This window comes from Oenanthe melanoleuca, chromosome 2 (genome assembly GCF_029582105.1).
Source record: "Oenanthe melanoleuca isolate GR-GAL-2019-014 chromosome 2, OMel1.0, whole genome shotgun sequence".
NCBI classification, from domain to species: domain Eukaryota; kingdom Metazoa; phylum Chordata; class Aves; order Passeriformes; family Muscicapidae; genus Oenanthe; species Oenanthe melanoleuca.
In genome coordinates this window covers 70926824-70945887 of record NC_079335.1, presented here as the reverse complement: position 1 = coordinate 70945887, position 19064 = coordinate 70926824, and the positions used below count along the sequence as shown (strand labels likewise).

At 39.0% G+C, this 19064-nt stretch overlaps 1 protein-coding gene across 4 annotated transcripts in view; it reads left to right on the top strand.

Annotated features, from left to right (window-relative positions):
* Window positions 1-19064, top strand: part of CTNND2 (catenin delta 2) — a 511553-nt gene that overhangs the window by 397369 nt on the left and 95120 nt on the right. For all 4 annotated transcript variants that reach the window (XM_056485067.1, XM_056485066.1, XM_056485065.1 and 1 more), the window contains exon 12: window positions 18216-18333. In XM_056485067.1, the coding sequence (XP_056341042.1) occupies window positions 18216-18333 (118 nt within the window). The remainder of the gene's footprint in view (window positions 1-18215; window positions 18334-19064) is intronic.

Below are 19064 nucleotides of genomic sequence, written 5' to 3'. Positions count from 1 at the left end.
TGACCATTATAGTAATTTATACTATAAACTAAAAAGATTAGGGTTTACAAAGTGAAAGTAGCATAATCCTTAGATACTATTTATATTTCCTCCCCTACAAATATATGAGAGCTTCAACTGATCATAGTTTAACAAAGTAAATATATTTTATTTTGTTTATGAGGGTACTTCAGGTATTTTCCAGTTAGTACTGCTTATATGAGATGTAACACATAAAAATAAATATGCAGGAACTGGAGTTTATTTAATACTGTGGTAACTGTCAGGTACTGACCTTCATCTATCAAAAACTTCTGAGGTAGCTGCCATACAGTAAAAGTAATTTATTTCCATTGTTTGTTTAAATTGACCTATTAGCTCCCATTCTTAAATCAAGTGCAGGAATGTGTTATGAGGATAACAGTGAAACTATCCAGCAGATTTCTTCTTGGTTTTGAATAGTACTAATAATAACATTTCTTTCTTTCTTTCTTTTCTTATTTCTTATTCTTAGATGAGGAAAGAAAGGAGGTTGATCATGTTTACTGTGACATCAGAATACCTGGAGTTTTTACTACTGCAGACATGCAGCAGTATTGGGAATGAGACTCTTGGCAGGCATCTAAGCTTATTCATACCCTTCCTGTTTAATAATTTCACATTTGCTCCTCTCTGCTGGAGGTCTGTCCTTGTGCTGTTCATTTTTTCAAGTTCATGTATTCAGTAAGAAACAAATTATTAATCTATTTTATCAATAATAAATATTTGTTCATGTTAAAAATCTGCAATGAGAAACAGAATGGTTTCCAGCAGATGCCATTTGGGAGTTTGCTGTGCTTTTTTCCAGTCAGTGTGAAATTAAGTTACTGGCCTCAGCACAGCTCCTGCTGCTGTCTCACTTGAAGCAGTACTGCTGTGCAGTCCTTGGTAGCCAGGCAGGAAATAGGAAAGATGTTGGCAGTGGAAGTGGAAGGTACCTTGCTGCACTGGGTGCATGTGCCCCGCAGCAGGTTCACATCAGCACTGTCAGCCAGCAGTACAGACTATTGCATTTGATATTTGATACCAACCTCTTGTGGGCCGTGACTGTACATTTAGGTTGTTAGTCTCTACTCTAGCAGCATACTTTCAAGTTTAACTTGGGTTGTTAACCATACCTGCCTACTATTTGATCATTCCGCCTGACCACAGCATCAAGACATCCATGGCAGTCACACACTCATATGCTGAATCCTTTGTGAATCCATTTCAGAGGAGAAATGTGTGCACAAATCAAAAACAAACAAACAAAAACAAAAATCCCCAAAACCAACCAAACCACCAAACAAAAAGCTATCAGCTTGCTGGGAACTTGGGGCAAATCATGCTGCTGTACACGAAGACTGGAGATAATGGCAGAGCTGCTCATTTGGGTAAACAGAAAGTCTCCTGAAGCACAAGAAGAAACCAGAGTGGAAACCAGAACAACAAAGGACTATGAAAAGCTGCATTTGGAGATCAAATGAGGAAGATCAAAGACCAGCAGGTGGTAACTTGGGTTATAAAGGATCACAGCAGGGGATTTTACAGGCACATGTATCCTAAAAGGAGAAAGAAGTTGAGAAGAATTTAAGTTTATTAGTGTGCGGGGAAGACAAATTAGTGGTGGATGAAAGGGAAAAGACTGAAGAACTCAACACCTGTTGTGCCACAGTTTTATCAGGCAAATCCTGCTCCTAGACTTCGGTACATTTCAGGGTGTTTTAAGAAGAGCAAGTAGAAGCAGTATAAGGGCTCCTTGGAGAACATTTATGTATATATGTGACACTGGATGGAATTTACCCAAGAGTACTGCAAAAAAAAGCTGATGCAGTTGTGAGGCATCTATCTGGTGTTCTGGGGAAATGACTGAGAACTAGAGAAAGACTAAAAATTAATCTAGCTTTGAGGAGAACAAATACAGTCTGAGAATCACCTTTATCCTAGACTTCAGAAAAAATGCAGACTATGACTTTTTAGAATTTATTTCAAAGCATATGATGGAGGAACAGCCAGCATGGATTTACTACTGGCAGATCATGTTTAGTGAGCATGATTGCCATCTGTGATAAAGTGTTTGTCCACATGGATGAAGGGGGAGTACTGATGGAATATGCTATTCCTTTATTGTTTTATTAGTACAGGCTATAAATCTTGACTAAGCAGCATGTTTTTGAAGAGGAACTGAGGTTTGTAGGGGACACCAATCCAAATATGAGCCAACAATGTGTTCTCATCCTGTATATGGCAGACTGAGATACCTCTGTGACCAGCAGGTGCATGGAAGATTATCGCCTTTTTCTTGGTAACTCCTGTGGACACCTGAGCAACACTGTTTCCAGCTTTGGGCCCACTCCTTTCAAAGAGAATTCTCAGAAACTGGAGAAGGGTGCAGGGAAGAAGTCACAAGTTTCAGCTTGGGAAATTCAGATTGGAGTTCAAGTCAAGCCTCTGGAAAACTGGGAATACAGAAAGTACAAGCTCTGAGACAAAATCCGGAACAGAACAAAATTCCCTTACCTCATTTCTCATGTCAGGGCCATTATTGCTCTTGCCTTGCATTGGTCATGGAACATTTGCTGAAAGAGGTGAGCAGGCTAATGGAAAACAACCCAAACAAACCCTTCTAAGCAAAACTGTCATTCACATCAAATAAGTCCATTGTGTCTGGTGGATTCCTGCACACACAGTGAGTCCTACAGGGGTAAAAAGTGACAGCATAGACAACATATCACAACCATTCTGTAAAAGGGGGTTGAGTTACAGTGGCCAGCTTAATTGCCAACTTAGCAGAGTTGGCAGAGGCCAACTTAATTTAGGTATTATGTGAGTTTTCAGTGCTTGACTTTCTAACTGTACTGTTCTGTAAAGCATGTTACAACAATGAGCTGCTTAGCAATTGCAAGTAGGCTTACTTTCAAGTGTCAGCCAAACAGCTTGAAAAAGATTTGTATTTGAAAATCTTGTTTCAATTATGGTCATGTAGGCTAATAAGTATTAAATTGGGTTCTCTTAATAAATAAGTAAATAAGTGGTATTTTGATGGTACTTTAAATTGATAGGTGTAGTTACAATATTGGACATTTGTAATTAGATGTTTATTTAAATAGACAATTTCAGAATTGCAGTTGCAAGCTGCTGTTTTTATTCTTTACATCAAGAAGAAATTGCAGAGAAAAAGTATTGACCTTTACATGCACAGTGTCTTGCCATTTGTAATTCTCTAAATTCAATTAAATCCACTTGAAATTGCAATCAAACTTTAAAATTCTATGCAAGATACTAATACTACAATTTTTGAAGGACTGGATGTAGAGGAAACACAGTAGATTCTTTTGTTAATCAGTTTGCCTAAAAGAACTTTAGGATCTTTCAGTCTTATTTTCCAATCTCGTTGATACTTGCATATTTTTCTGGAGCTCTCTGAACTCATATACTGAAATATTTCCAGAACTCTCTGCTGTTTGTTCAGGGTGACTTCACCATTGGTCTAAATAAATAAAGATAGTTGCACTTAATCTTTAAAGTACTTCAAGAGTTTATGGTTGTTACTGCTGTTCTTTCTGGCATTATAATAGTGATCAGGTTCTCTGGCATTGCTATTTTTTTTGGCTGTCATGTTTTGTTCAGTTAAGAGGGCAGATTTGTAAATCAAGTTTACAGCCTAGTAGACTTCCTGATTCTTCTGAGGCAGGTTATAGTACCAGTTTTCAAGTGGACTTTGGGTTATAAATGTATAAATTGAAGACCTAAGTGGTGTAACTTTTATTTGGGGAGAGAAGGCAGGAGGTATATTGATAGTCATGACATGATAAGAGGCTGTAACAGATAGCAAGGACAGATGTATGAGGTTTTGCTGCCTGAATCAGTTTAATTAGGCATGTTTTGAGAAAAGAATTCATGGTGTGGATTGAATTTCAGGTATTCACCTACTACATGCGAGTGGCTTTGGCTGCAGCCATCACAGCAGTACCACTTCTCAGCAGACTTAGTATTTGGAGAAGCCCAGCACATCCCCAGAAGTGTGGGAAAACACTAAAGCTTGTGTTTGCCATCTACCAGGGTGCTGCTTTCCATGGAGATTCTCAAGAGAACAGGTTACATGGGTCACAGTGGTGTTGCATGGCTTAATACCATGATTCTGAAGGCAACATTTTAGGTTAAATGCTGTGACAAGAGTGATATGTTTAGTGAAAAGCAGGCAGATTAAGCAGACTAAATTGAAGCTGGGTATGGATTGCTACTTGTCTGTTGTAACCAAGAGTTTTGTCTTGGAGACTTGACTACATTGTGGAATAGCAGAAAGCAAAGAGCTGCAGAGTAGTTGTTTTTAAGTAATTTTCCCAGTAAATGCGCTCAGTAAATTCCCTGTGTCTTCAGAGGAAGTTAGTGCAGGATAAATACTGCATATGACATACAGATAACTTCTCCAAAGCTTCCTCCAGTAGAAGAGTCCATACAGTGCCTGAATGTTCTAAGTGTTCAGTGGCAGCCATTGGTGCCAGTGGGTGTTTGTGGAGTGCAGGTGTGCAGTTCTTCCCTTCTTCTAATCACTTCTGAGGTGTGGTTTTATACAGCTAAGAAGTTCCCTGAGCTGTGATCAGACACACTCAGCTGCTGCCAGAGCCCAAGGGTACAGGGAGTGGGTGTCCAGCAAAGCCCAATCATTGTCTGATTCTGACTGCAGTACGGAAGAGAGAGGGAGCCCCAGCTGAGGCCTCTCCAATACCTCTGCCTCATGTGGTGGATAAGTAATTGGCTGGATGGACTCAGACAGAGAGTTGTGATCAATGGCTCTGTCTTTAGGGGGAGACTGGTGATGAGTGGTGCCCCTCAAGGCTCCATCTTGGGGTCGGTGCTCTTTAACATCAGCAATCAAGCACAGCCCCAGTAAATTTTCAGGTGACATGAAGCTGAGCAGTGCAGTTGACAAAGAAGGAAGGGGTGTCATTCAGGAGGATCCAGACAAACTTGAGAAGTGGGCCCATGAGAACCTCATGAAGTTCAACAAGCCAAACAGCAAGGTGCCACACCTGGGTCAGTGCAGTCACAGATGTGAGTGCAGACTGGGAGAAGCCACTGAGAGCAGCCCTGCCAAGAGTCACTTGGCAGTGCTGGTGGATGAAAAGCTGGACATGAGCCAAGAGCGTGTGCTTCCAGCCCAGAAGGTCAGTGGTATCCTGGGCTGCATCAAAAGCAGCATGGCCAGGAGGTCGAGGGAGGTGACTCCCCCACACTGCTCTACTCTCCTGAGACAGCAGCTGGAGTGCTGCATCCAGCTTGGGGCACCCCAACATCAGAGGTCATGGACCTGTTGGAGCAGGTGCAGAGGAGGGACGTGGAGACAATCCGCTCTGGGCAGAAAGATAACTCAAGGATAAGGAACTGCAACGTTGCAATACTCGATTCACACACTTACTCTTGATGGAGTGTCATTTTACCAGAGCCACCTGCTAAGAAAGGAGGAAAAATTCCTCTCATATTTGGAACTAACGTATTTATTTCAGCAAGGTTTTGGCAATGGAAATCTCTGAACTGGGAAATAAGTACTAATCTTCCTAAAGTTCTATTAAATAATTTGTAATCTTTATGCCTAATACAGGAAATTTTACTGTAATTCAGGGAATTGTGTTTGCACTGTTTGAGAGGAAGCTATGTTTTCAAGTAACTGACAATTAACTGAGAATGGTAAAATAATAATTACAAAATTAGAATGAGTGTTTATTCATAAAAGAACAGGCACCTTTATAAGCTGTAATTATCCTTTTGCTAATTTGGTCTGACTGGCAAATGAAGCATACAGAGGATGATTCTTTTCCCGGGCATAGTACCTCTGCAGTCAAAGCACTGTTAGAGGTGAGGTTTGTTGTAAAAGCAGGTCACATGGCAGCAAGCACTGATGGTGCTGAGTATCTCTTGCTCAGGGAATTCTTCTTATGTGTCAACTGAAGAGTAAAAACAACTGCAAAAATTTCTCAGCATAGAAATAATTAACCAGAGACCGAGGCTGAAGTTTGCCATGGCACCAGTAACTTGGTACTTTAAACCAGCTCTCAGCTTTTTCTGGTTATTCAGTTTGCATCATATTTTTTCCCCCACTCTTTTTTACTGTCAGTGAATTGTGAGTTTCCAGAACACAATACACTCTGTCTCTTGACCCAAGAAACATGTACCTGTGTGTATGTCCCCCTATATAAGGGGAAACTTGATGGAAATAGGATGCACAAAGGTGTACCATGAGAGAAGGAGGACAGTGATTCTGCAGAAAACTTTACTCAATCAGATACACACAGCTCCTGCAAACTATATTTTTGGGGGAGAGGAAGGGTTGAGAGTGGGGTGTCCTTTTCTTTCACAGCATACAAGTGTTTTGGTGCAATTTATAGGAAGAATCAGGATGAGGCAAATGCAGTAATGTGTTAAATGCATATCTTCCTGCACTTGGGAGGGTGAAATATCTGAAGGATAATAGTGTATTTCATGGCCAAGCAAGTAACAAAGTAGAGAGTGTGATACACATGCAAGAGTTTCGTGAGCACCTTAAGCCACCAGTGGAGAGTTTGAATTTGGCATTTAGTTTAACAGGAATGAGCTAATTGATTCAAAGGGTATGTGTTAAAATGAAAAGGGAAAAATTAAATTTCTGACAATAAGTAATATCTGCTTCCTGAGCAGTTCCTGTGACATATGAGAGAGCCAGGCATCAGGGCAGTGTAGGGTCTTGTAAGGAGTTTGTTCTGGAAGAAGGTCCAGGTTGTCAGATGCCATCCCTGTGGTATCAGACTGAGGGGTAGAGCATTGACAGTAACGCTCATAGCAGAGTTTGTTCATCATTCTGTATGGCATGGACTAGGGGGGGTAAGTAGGGTTGTGGTAGAGAGATCCCCTGCCTTTTTTACAGGTTATTTCAAGCAGCAGTGATGCACAGCGACTCATTAGGCCAAAGGGCACACTAGAGGGGTCAGTTCTTTCACCGTCCCTCAATGTACACATAAAGCTGTTCGGAGATAGGATGATGTGACATAATCTGAGGTAGGATGCTCACTGGCAATTTCAGCTTAACTGCCATGAAAATAGGACACAAACACACATATTTATTTCTTATGCTGAAGGCACATTTGGACAAAGCATAAGAATTGTAATTTATTATGCATCACAGTATATATTTTTTACAATTTAGGCAATTTATGCTAATGAGATTTTTTTACAGGTGTTTAGCTCAAAACATCATAACACCCTGAGATGGTACTACTGGGAAACAGCATAGATACCTTGATGTTTTTAATGGAATTAAAACATTAAGAAAAGAAAATTGAGGGTAGAGATTGTTCTAGAAATAAGAAAATGCAATTTTGCAGGAACAGTATCATTTAATGAATTATGTGACTAGAAAGAAATAATATGAGCAAATAATAAATTAATTTTTAGATGCCTAACTGAAAATTTAGAAGGAGCAGCTGATAACAGAGAGTGTGGATTATGACAGTAGAAGAACTTACATACTGGTAACTAGTTTAGACAAAGAACAGGGAGAAATGGCAAATAAGCAGCATTTCTAAAGATTTTTAGTTTGGTAGGGGAGAAAGATCCCTCTCAGGTTTGTAGAGAGAGTCCAGCTGGAGAAATGCCCATCGCAGTCAATTCTCTGAGAGCATGGACAATCACAGAGCTAAAAAGCATTTGTCTTCTACTTTGCTGTGCTGTGCTGTAACTTAATTTGTTTCAGAGCAGTGTTTCCTACTTCTGATACTCTAATGAGTGTTCTGCTTTGTGACTTCTTATCCTCTGTATTAAAATTTCTAAGTAGCTGATCAAAAAGAGATGAAGCTAATAATCTAATGAACTGATTGGTGTTGTAATTAATTGTGCTCATCTGATTAGTCAACAACCAAAGCTGATTTACTCCCCTTTCTTCTCAAGGCACTGCACTGATAATGGTTTTTCAGGACTGCAAAATAGGTGCAGGAAGGCACTTGAAACTCAGATGTGACAGAAGATTGCTTTGTAGGTTAAAGGAGTCATCTCACTTGAGCAGTCACAATCCTACTTGTTTGTTCCTCCAGGTTGATAGGATTGCCTATTGCTTGTGGATTTTCTGGAGCCTAATCTTTATTCATAAGATTTTTAGAGTGGTAACTTTTTCACTGAGTTCTAAAACCAAGGCAATACTTTGATTCATAAGACCTGAGAAGAAGTGCATTACTGATAATGCTTTTAAATGTTTCAAACGTAAGGGCATAGACAAGCAGACTTCCTGAGCTTAAGTGTCTACCAAAGTATATGCAATATGTTGCAATGCCTCATCCAAAACTTTTAGGATTGGTTTAGTAACAACAGTGTCAACTTAAAAATCAGCATAGAAAAGTGAAAATCAGAGCATAAAAAGTAGAATCTTATGTCAAAGTGGAATTCAAAATTCATTTCTAATGCCATTGTTTATTCTCATATTTATGCAACTAGAAAGCCACATCTGAACTGTCACCTAGCCCAAGTAGAATGCTTGTTCTAACAACAGTAAGAAAGAGTAAGAAAACAAAATGACAGTGTCATGGTGTCCCATCCCAGGGTTTAAAGTACTTTTTCCTCATACAGATCTCTCCTGAGTTACTATGTCTAAAACAAGCTCTATTTCTTTTTTTTTTTTTTTTTTTTTTTGTTTTGTTTTGTTTTAGGGTTTTTTTTGTTTTTTTCAAGATGTGGCTTTTCTGTATGCCTAGAAACGCTTTCACATCCCTTTACCATCAAACTAGGACAACCCATTTCAGCTTCCATCCTTTCAAAGGGTTTATTTGGACATGTAAAATTACTGGGTTTATACCTCAATCACAGACTTGTCTTCTTGTATCATGTTGTAGGAGTTTGACAGTTGTGGCACTTGGCTTTTTACTACATGTGTTTGGTTGCTCTTAAACTGAATTTGTGTGGCCATTGGGTCTATTTGGCATATAGACTGTTTTCCATGTAACAGGCTCTTCACTGGATATTTAAATGGGCTGTTTTTTCTGGGAGACTAGCTGACTTCTTACTGTTCCATTTGTGTGTATGACCCACAGAGGAGACCAAGACAGGGACCTACAATTTATGAGTTAAAGCACTTTTTTCTTTTATAATTGTCAGTTAAGAGAATTTATGGACAACAGGACTCAGTGGAATGCAAGACACTCAAATGATAGAGAAAGTTTTAATGCAGATATTGGGCTTCAAATCACTTCCTTCTTTGCTTCTGTGAGGTAGTGCAATGACATTCTTTGCACAAAGACTTCTGAGCATGCTGGGGACCCTGTTCTAAGTGCCTTGTTAGAATGGAGCAGAGGATGCTCCAGAGGGTGCCAAATGTCAGGTACTGAGTTCATCATTACTTGAGAGAGGGGAGAAAGGATACACAAATTAGTCCTTTAAGAAGCTAAGATATTTAACAAGTAAACTTTAATAAAGTATAACCCAAAGTCTGTTTTTCATAGGTTTTGCTCTTATATTTTGGGGTGGTTTTTTTTCTGATTACAGAAATTATGCTTGTGAAACTTTTTCATAGATTTTGTTGTTGTTGTTGTTGTTTAGGAGTTTCATTAAATAAGCAAACTGGTCTGTTAGAAAAAGCATCATGCTTATATTTTTAATTAACTGTTAATTTTATGTGGTGGTCTGGTCCTTTTCTCTTGCTAGTCCCTAGTGCTGAGCTATTTCAGGTAAAACCTGGCAGCAGGTCAGGAATGTATTTTGGCCCCATGTTGGATTCTGAAGTTGCACTTTTATCATAACCAACTCAGGCATTGAAATATTTCTGAGTGTATAGAAAAGAGGCTTGTGTGTATTCCTGAAAAGCACAAGAGCTACACTGGGATTAAGACAAGGGGAAAGAACTGTCAAAACTAAGACTTTTTGTTTTCGTTTGTTAGTACTAGTTGTTCTTAAGATAAAAAAAAAGGTCAAATACTTCAAATGATGGCAAGAAATTTCACACACTATGAGAAGTTGGCTAAATTCTTTTTCCAAGTTTCAGGTATGAATGAAAATCCTTTTCCCCAGCTGTGACTGAAGGAGAGTGATTTTTTTTTTACCACTAAAATTATATTAGAGGAATAACATTCAAACAATTTTATAAAGAGATCTCAGCAGTGTAAGGCATGCTGGTACACTCAGAATAATATTTTAGACACAGTAAATTACTGCCTTTTACAAACAGTATATTCCTTTGATGCTTACTATAAACTCCAAAGCATTTTGTTACTTCTTTTCAATTGTTCTTAAGAATGCAGTTGTAATGAGAAGTTTTTTCCTGAGACTATAGCCTATAAAAAATAAAACGGAATATTTTTAGTCTTGTGGAAGTATTTTTGCTGGGGCAGTTCATGCAAATCGAAAACTTTCCCACAGATCTAAATGGGACAAATAGAGATTTCATCTTTTAGTGGAGAAGAAAAGTAGAAATTATGTAAAATAATCTGAATTATAATACTTTAGAGATTTCTTGAATGATTAATGTAGAGAAGGGCAATTAAGAACATCAAAACAGAACAATATATAATCATTTGAAGAAAAGAACCTGATAAACAATAGGTAGAATGCGGTTAATTGAAAACTGTTTATGTGTGATCAGTTTTGTTCTGAGTAAGATAACAAGCTGAACAGAAAAATGAAAATTGACTACTTTCCAACGCTGAAGCATCTGACACAGTAATTTTGAGTTTTCACAGTGACTAGAGTAGGTAGCCAGGAAATAAATGTGGAATGAGACCAGTAATACTTCCTCAGGGCATACTCCCACTGGCCACAGAGGTGTTTCACTGAGTGCTGGTGGGGAGAGTGATCCCAGCATTTGGCAGCCTCAGTGCCATCCTTCTCCTCAGATTTGTCCTGTTACTCTTTGGTCCATGCAAGGAATAAGAGCTGTAGAGTCCTCTGGACAGTGGTTCTGTAGGACAGAAGTGCCTGAGCTGATGCTGATATTCAATGCTGGATCTTCAAAAGCTAAAGCTGTTGTATTTACATTCTTGCAGTCTTAAACACATATAGAGCTCCATTTAGCAAAATTACAATTGTAAATGGAGAAAAGTGTTTTGACCTTGACATATTTAAACTATTCCTGTTATGACCTTCAAAGTCTTCAAAGCAGCTCTTCCCAAGGGCAGTGATACGTATTTCAGCTGTATCTGAATGAACAGGTAGTGTATTAGGAGCTGTATAAAGAGATGAGCATTAATGAGTGCCGTGATTTTTATGAAGCCAAATACTAAATGTCAGAAAAATTAAATATCAAAACAGAAATTTGATGCAGGTAGGATTTTTTTATACCCTAATTTAAAACATTCCCTCAATACACTATGTGTACATTCTGTGTATTGTAGTTAAATAGAATTGCTCATCAGATGAAAACACAGCAAAAGAGGAGAGGGGTAGTGTTGCATTTTAGGCCATTGGAGAGTGGCAAACAGGATAACGCAACATAGTTCCTTGTGCAATGGAGAAACAAAAGAGAGAGAGAGCTTTATTTAAAGAAACACTACATATACATATAGGGTAGTACGTGCAAAACAAAATAGAAAAGACTTATTGGCCCAAGAAGGCAACACCTTTTTGAAAACATACTTTCTGCAAAATATCATGAGACATACAGCTCTCACATACCTTGCAGGTGTATAATCATTGTTATAATTTCTTGTTCTTGTGGAGCCTGAGAAACTCAAGGCTTCAAGGCTGCTTTTTCCATGGTTCCTAGCAGTATCCAGGGTAGTTAGAAATTTTTCTTTTTTTCTTTCAGATGAGGCTATGGCTGATTATACCATGAACTCTTACCAAAATTGTTTATGACAGAAAATTTGGGGTGGTTTTGGGTTTGGTTTTATGGAGACAGTTTCTTTGAGGATGTTTCTTGCAGTTCATGTGCTTTCCAATTATGTGTCTTTCAAGACTATCAAAATAGCAAAAAATGATGTTACAAATCAACTAGCACAGAGTTAGGAGTTCACAAATCACACAGAGCTGGCATTAAAAACAGTGCATTTAGCCTTAGGATTGGACATGCAGAAGCACAGCAGTAAAAGACACCTGTTGAGTGCTTGACTTGGTAGGCTAATTGCTCTGTTTGAAAACAACAGGTACTGCTGAACAATCAAAGCTAAATCACATTGTCATAGCATATGACAGAAAGGTTAATAACCAAGACTGTATCCACATTAGGCTGTCAGATGTTTGTCTAATTACAAAGTATTCTTTTAAAGTGAAAGTTTTAGCTAAGAGAGAAAGATCTCTTTTAGGCCAAATTCCTTGTTGACATAGAATGTTTTTTTTTAACTACAGTTGAGCAATTCTAATTAATGCAAGACAGTTTTTCAAATTGATGTTATACTTAATCCACATGCAGGATTGCCAAACTCTGACAACCAGTTTATAGATTAAGAAGGCTCTAAATGGTGCTAAGAATACTTAGCAAGAAGAAATCTTGCTGATTTTGGTGATACTGCACTGAACTGTCATTCAGACCAGGAAAAGTTAAAGGGAGATCTGCGGCAATGACTGAAAAATCTATTTTAATTTATTTTTACTTCCAAATTAGAAGCTGATTTTATAGTCACTGAAAAGCTAACACTTAGAAACTCCTAATAATGAATAAGCCATCTTGTGTTTTTGTAGGTTTTGTCTCAGTGCCTTGTTTAAATGTCTGTTTTGTCTGAGAAATAGCTAATCTTATCAGCTAGTTTCATTTTCAGTAGTAAGAGATAATTTTTAAAAGTCTTAGTGTACAATTAATGATAAAAAATCAGAATTTGTCTAAAAGTTACAGTAGTAACAAAAAATACAATGGCTAACCTATTTATTCTGTGTCCAAAGGCTGCACTGAGTACTTACAAATAAGCCAATGTGGCTCGAGGTCTGCTCCAATTGTACAGTCACAGGATCTGCTGGCAACTCTGAGCACACACACTTGATGGACACATGCATGGTGTTGATTGCTTCATTTTGTGTCTGTGTCACTGTATTACAGTGTATTAGTATTAGTATTAGTATTGGTATTAGTATTAGTATTAGTATTACAGCAAAGAGCCCAAATGCTGACAGAAACACTGGGAATGTACAGAAAAAGCAATAGTTCTTAGGGGATCATGTGTTACATTGCAGACCAGCTCAGAGTATCATCACCACTGCACCCTCTGATGGGACTGGGGATGCCAGTTAGCCCCTGAGACAAGGCTTGGTCCCTGAAGGAGAAATGCTCAGTCAATCAGACAGAAATAGAAACAGGCAGAGTATAAAAGAGCACATGTAGAGGAGGGCAGTTTCAGGCTGGGGTTTTGTTTGTTTGGGTTTTTAGTTAAAATTAAAGTATTTAGTGTGCCAGTTGTAGCTCAGTTGCTCAGTGTTCTGAGGGCTTTTCCCTTGCTAGGTATCCTGGGGCAAATGTAATCACAGTTGCTATAATATTAATGGGGTTGATGTAATTCTTGATTTATGTAAACCTTTCCCCCTTGCTGTGAAAAATCTCTTTTTGGTGACTATTAAAACATGTAGAAAGATGAAAAAGATTGAGGCTTTTATGATTAGTCCCTCTTACACAAAACTTCTTGGAATAATTATATACTTGGAAGGCCCCTGAAATTTCATGCCAAAGGTAACTTGTGCTCTCCACCTAATTTAGGATATTATCCTTCCTGTGTCTCTTCTCTCTTATATCAGGCAAAAATATTACATATACTACATATTAAACATACTTTCTCTTTTTATCATGGGGCTTTGAGGAATTTCACCTTTGCCAAATGCAGAGTATTTGTTTTCAATCACTATTTTGCATGGCTGCAGTGAGATCTACAATCTGCAAACTGGTAGCTGCTATAGGAAAGAACCGACTTGACATGACCTGAGCGTGCTTAGGGAGAGCAGGTGTAGATGCTTTAATTCTGTCTTTGAGATGGATAAAACTGCCACTGGGAGTAGTGTCAACAGCTTGCTAAATATTCCCATATCCAGAGGTCAAGTCTCAGCACACTGGCTTTTGCCTTCTGGATGATCTTTCCATAGAAATCAATGTTCCTTCCCTGTATAAGGCAGGTGATTTTAGTTATCCTAGGTTCATAAGAATATTGCTCTGAACATCCCACACTTTGTATGAGTGTATGGACGATGACCCCTGAAGCTGAAAGAAATAGCTTGGCACCACCCATCTTCCCCTTCCTCAAAACCTGGCAACTGCATTGAACAACTAATGCAAGTTCCAAGGTTGACAGGAGTGAGGTGCGTGTTGCACAGTGCACTCCTTTATACCACACCCTTCATATCCCTAGAACATTGGGTTGACATGCCCTAGGCATGGAGGATCATGCCTGCTGATATTTTTCAGGTGATGATATGATAGTTGGCACATTTTCTCATGAAACTGAATTATTTTTAGTTCTCTTCCCATTCCTAAGTAATTAGCAAAGTCAATTCATTTGTTCAGAAAAGCAGCTTGATGAGCTATGGGTCTGAGCTCTTGCTCTATCTGTTCCTAATGTTCCTCTCTTGAGAAAAAGCTGTTCACATTAGCTGGGTTTTAGAGGTCTAACTGGGACCTTCTGACTAAACTGAGAGATATTCTTCAGCCCTCTGTATTCTTGGTATTCCTGTGTGACTGGATTCTATTTGAAGTTAATTTTACTGGTTTATGGCTCGCTGAAGGAATCCTTAACCTGTTAGATTTAAAATGACAGCCTATAGCTCACATATACCATGAGCAGAGTTTACACAAAGAATCAAAGTATACAGAGTGATCAAGCTGGGCTGCATTTAGAATGGAAAAGTATTCTTTCCCTGAAAACTTGTGCATTGTGTCTCCACATCCTTTAAGAAATCCTGAAAACATAGTTTCACCTGTTTGGAAAATGACACTGGAAAAATATGCACTCACTTAGTGGGACTAAATAATTACCACTAATGTTCGAATTTAAATCTGCACAGTGACCTGCAAATTCAGAAATGACAAATTGTGTCTTTTTCCTTGTAACACTGACAGCTACAGCATGTCCAAGTTACGAATGAGAAATGAGATGGCAGCATGAGATGGCAACTCATGTAATCTGAACTTGTTTATCATTGCAGAATTATGTAGCCTGAACATGGTGATATTAGAGACCCTCTGTGAATTATCTCAGTTAGCAGTTATTACTTCAGTAGAGGTGACATGAGACTAGCTAGATATTGGGATGTTTTTCTTTTGAAATCTGCCAAAATGCTGATGCAAGGTTTGGATTTGTCATATTTTTTAGCTATTTCCTACATAAATAAGTGCACCACATCTTGGAGAGGCCTGTAATAGCTCCAGGTCAGTGCAGAAAGTTAACAGTGACTTTTGTCATGGGAATTCTGAATATCTACCTCTTGATTACAGGAGCAGCTGGAGCATAATGGGGAAGGATGATTAACAGAAGAAGCCAACTCGACAGCTCCTTGATATAGAGCGAGGAAATGCATTGTGCAAGATGTGCCCCTGGTGTGTCTGTATTGCTTTGTGTACAGGCCTCATATTCTTTGTTTGCTGGAAATGAATGAGGCAGATAGCTTGCAGCCCAGGGACTATAAGGTTGTCTACATTGCTGTCTTGGTGAGGAGGAGTTTCTGGTGAACTTGGAGAGGAACTGAGAGGCTGACAGTCTCTGCAGGCTCTGGACAGTCAAAGTGACATGCAATTGGTTGTGATGGAGAGAAGGAAAAATCACCTCAATGAGAATATATGGGAGACTGTATCTTTCTCTTTCTACTGGTGTCTAAACCAGTCTATTTTGAAAGTTTGCACTCAGTATATGTAAGTGCAGAAAATAAAGAAGCATGGGCACATTATTCTAGTACAGACTTGAAGATCTATCTCTGTTTAAAAGATTCAGGAATATTTCAGCTTTTCTTTTCATAGTGGTGCAAAAAAAAGGTGCAAAGCTGTGCTGAGACCTCTTCCTCATCATCCTCCTATTTGTGCAGTTGCTCTTGTAGGGCTGGATACAACTTTCTTTCTTCATCATAGAGTCATAGGATCATAAAATTATTTGGGTTGGAAGGCATCTTAAGGACTTCTGAATTTAAACACCTTGCCACAGCAATATCTTCCACTAGACCAGATTGCTCAAAGCCCCATACAGCCTGGCCTTGAACACTAGCAGGGAATGGGACATCCACAACGTCTTTGGGTAACCTGCACCAGTGCCTCAATGCCCTCTCTCCATCTATATTTATCTACCTACCTCTGTCTTTATCTGCCTTGAGGGTAAGAAAATGAAATTTCAGATAGAAGTCAAATAATCCTTCTTGTCCTCACTATATACACACAATGCACTTTTCTAGTCCACGATACTGCTTTTCCTACATATTCTGCCCTTTTGAAATATCAGTGGAACTCTTGCCTTTAGAAGGGGGAGTCCCCAGCCCTTCAAATAAAAGGCACAGGCACTGTTTGGGGAAAACCACGTTCTGTATTTTTACCTTCTTATTTCTGCCACACAAAAATAGGTCAGAAGTTTCCATAATTTCAAAAGGAGAGAGGTTTCCAGTTGAAAGAAGAAAATTTCCCCGTGAACTGGAGGAAAACCCCTCACCTGCTTGCTGATCTCACAGCAGCAGAGATGGAGGAAGAGGTGTTGGAGTTCAGGGACCAGAGGAACCAGACAACAGAAAACTTGCAAGCTGTTATGAAGGCCCGGCTTCTGATGTGTAATGTGGCAAAATATGAGGGGTTTCAAGGAGAGTGAATTTATTTCTAGAGAGATACAATAATTCATTCCAGCACTCTAGGTCTATGTGATTTCTGTCAAGCTGTCTGCTGAGGTGAAGGGAACAGTATTAAATTAATTGGGCCAGTTTGTGTGTGGGGGAGCAGCACTAATTAGGACTGTGTGGGGATGCAAGTATAGATGGTAAATCATGTATGTTTAGGGGGCAGAGTCAATTAGGAACCATTGGAGGGACTGGGGGATTGTCCAGTTATAAAACTCTTTGTTTTGGAGGAATGGAAATGCTTTTGTTTTTAGAATAACAAGGAAACAGAACAGGATGAAGTAGATAGAGCAGAAAAAGAATTGCAAGGAAACCTAGCCCTAAGTCCTCTCATCTTCCTCCATCTGAAATTCTTTCCTCTTTTACAGGATTCCTCTGCTTTTCCCATCTTTAATGCAAAGGTCTTTGAAAATGGTATAAAATATAGAAAGCGCCTTGCCTTCTTCTCAGATTCAAGGGGCCAGTGTTCTCCCTTCCATTTCCACACATTAGCATTAAATATATAGGTCTGGTGTGTGTGCTTTTTATGTTCTTTCTTTGTATAAACTTTAGTAATGGGGAGAGAAGAGCTACAGATGAGCCACCTCAGCAAAGGGTTGGCTTCCCCTATTGAAGGAGACTGTGAAAAGTTTTATCCCATTCTTGGGATTGCTAATTCACCCATTTCCAAATCAAACCTGCTATGCAAATTTGCATGCAGTTTTTCTCTGGGAGACGATGTTAGCAAATAGAGATTCTGTTTGTATGTGCTCATTCATACATATTTGTTTCTCTGTGTATCAATACTTTGAACTTTGTGGCACAATATGTTACACAGTGAATTTTGTTTTAATTGGATTTTTATAAATGTGTTCAGAAGGCCCTCTGGCCCATCTAAGGAACACAAGAATCACAATATTATTATAATAATCCAAGGCCTTAAGTTTTGCAATGTAAAAATAAATAACGTAAAGAGAAGATTGAGGCATTAATGTTCTCTCAAAATGAAAGAGAAAAGGAAACACTCATGTGAAATGAGAAGCAAGCAGCAGCAGGTGTTTTATATTATGCTCTGATAATATTTTTCTCTCAGGTTAAGAGCTCTGACTACTGGGCTCTTCAGTTCCTAGATGTATTTGGCAAAACCTCTAGATTTTTAAAATCCTGATTTATATGTACATATGCACATTTTAAAAATGCTTTCAGGAAGGAAGGGAGCAAGGAAGGAAGGAAATTATCAGCCCTTCTCCAAATTTGATTGGGCCATGAGTCTCCCCATGCAGGTGGGCGCATGCTGCTTGGCCACTCAGCCCCATCCTGTGGAGGAGCTGATGTCTCCCATTTGTTCCCCTCCGCGTTACATTTCCTGAGCTCATCCGCAGCTGTCTCCATTACTCACAGCTCTGAGGTGATGAGAGGAGAAGGCAGACGTGTGTTTATCTGGCTGTGAGCAGGTTTCAGCGGGGCAGGGAGCTGTGGAGATCGTGACCCTTGCTGTTGCCTTGCAGGAATGTCAGCTCTGCTGGAGAGGAGGCCCGCAGGAGGATGAGGGAGTGTGATGGCCTGACAGATGCATTGCTGTACGTGATCCAGTCTGCTCTGGGGAGCAGTGAAATTGATAGTAAGGTTTGTCGTCTTTGTCTTTTCAGCAGCACATCCAGGTATTCAGGGTACATGGGGACTCTAAAGAGACAATCTTTTCATTATGCTCTTTTTGTGAGCAATGTCTTAGCAAAACACAATTTAGCCCATCTTTTCCTTTTTTTTTTTTTCTGCTGAGCTGTTTATTTCAATGTGCTAAGTATTGTATTTGTGTCTACCTGTGTAGTGTGCACAGGTAAGCATGTCATCCTCTCAACTGAATTATTGAAGTAGAAAATATGATACTGGTTTAAGAAGAGCAAATATATCATATTCTGTGTAAAGCTCCTTACATTGCTCTGCCATTTTTACTTTAAAATTGATTTTCAGTACCCAGTGTGAGAGCTAATGAGAGTGAGGTAGGCTTAGAAGGCAAACAAGCAAAAAAAAAAGGGGCAATTAATAGGCAGTTTTGCAGTAAAAACAACATTATTTCTTCTTTGAAGAGGATCAATGAATGCTTTCAATAACAACTGTGTTAAGATGCCTCATTATGTCAACTTTACTTCTCTTAAAATGCTAGGATATGAACAAGCTTCTCCAGAGGTGAAAGGCACTCCCTAATTAAAAAGACTCCAAGCATTTACAAATTGAAGATTTGTAATGCATTAAAGTATTCCAGAGAAGAAGAAAAAGGCCAGTTTCTTTTGCTTTCAGTACACTGTGCTAAATTAATTACAGTTGCTGCTCTCGGGCAACCTTGGTCCATTTGCAAA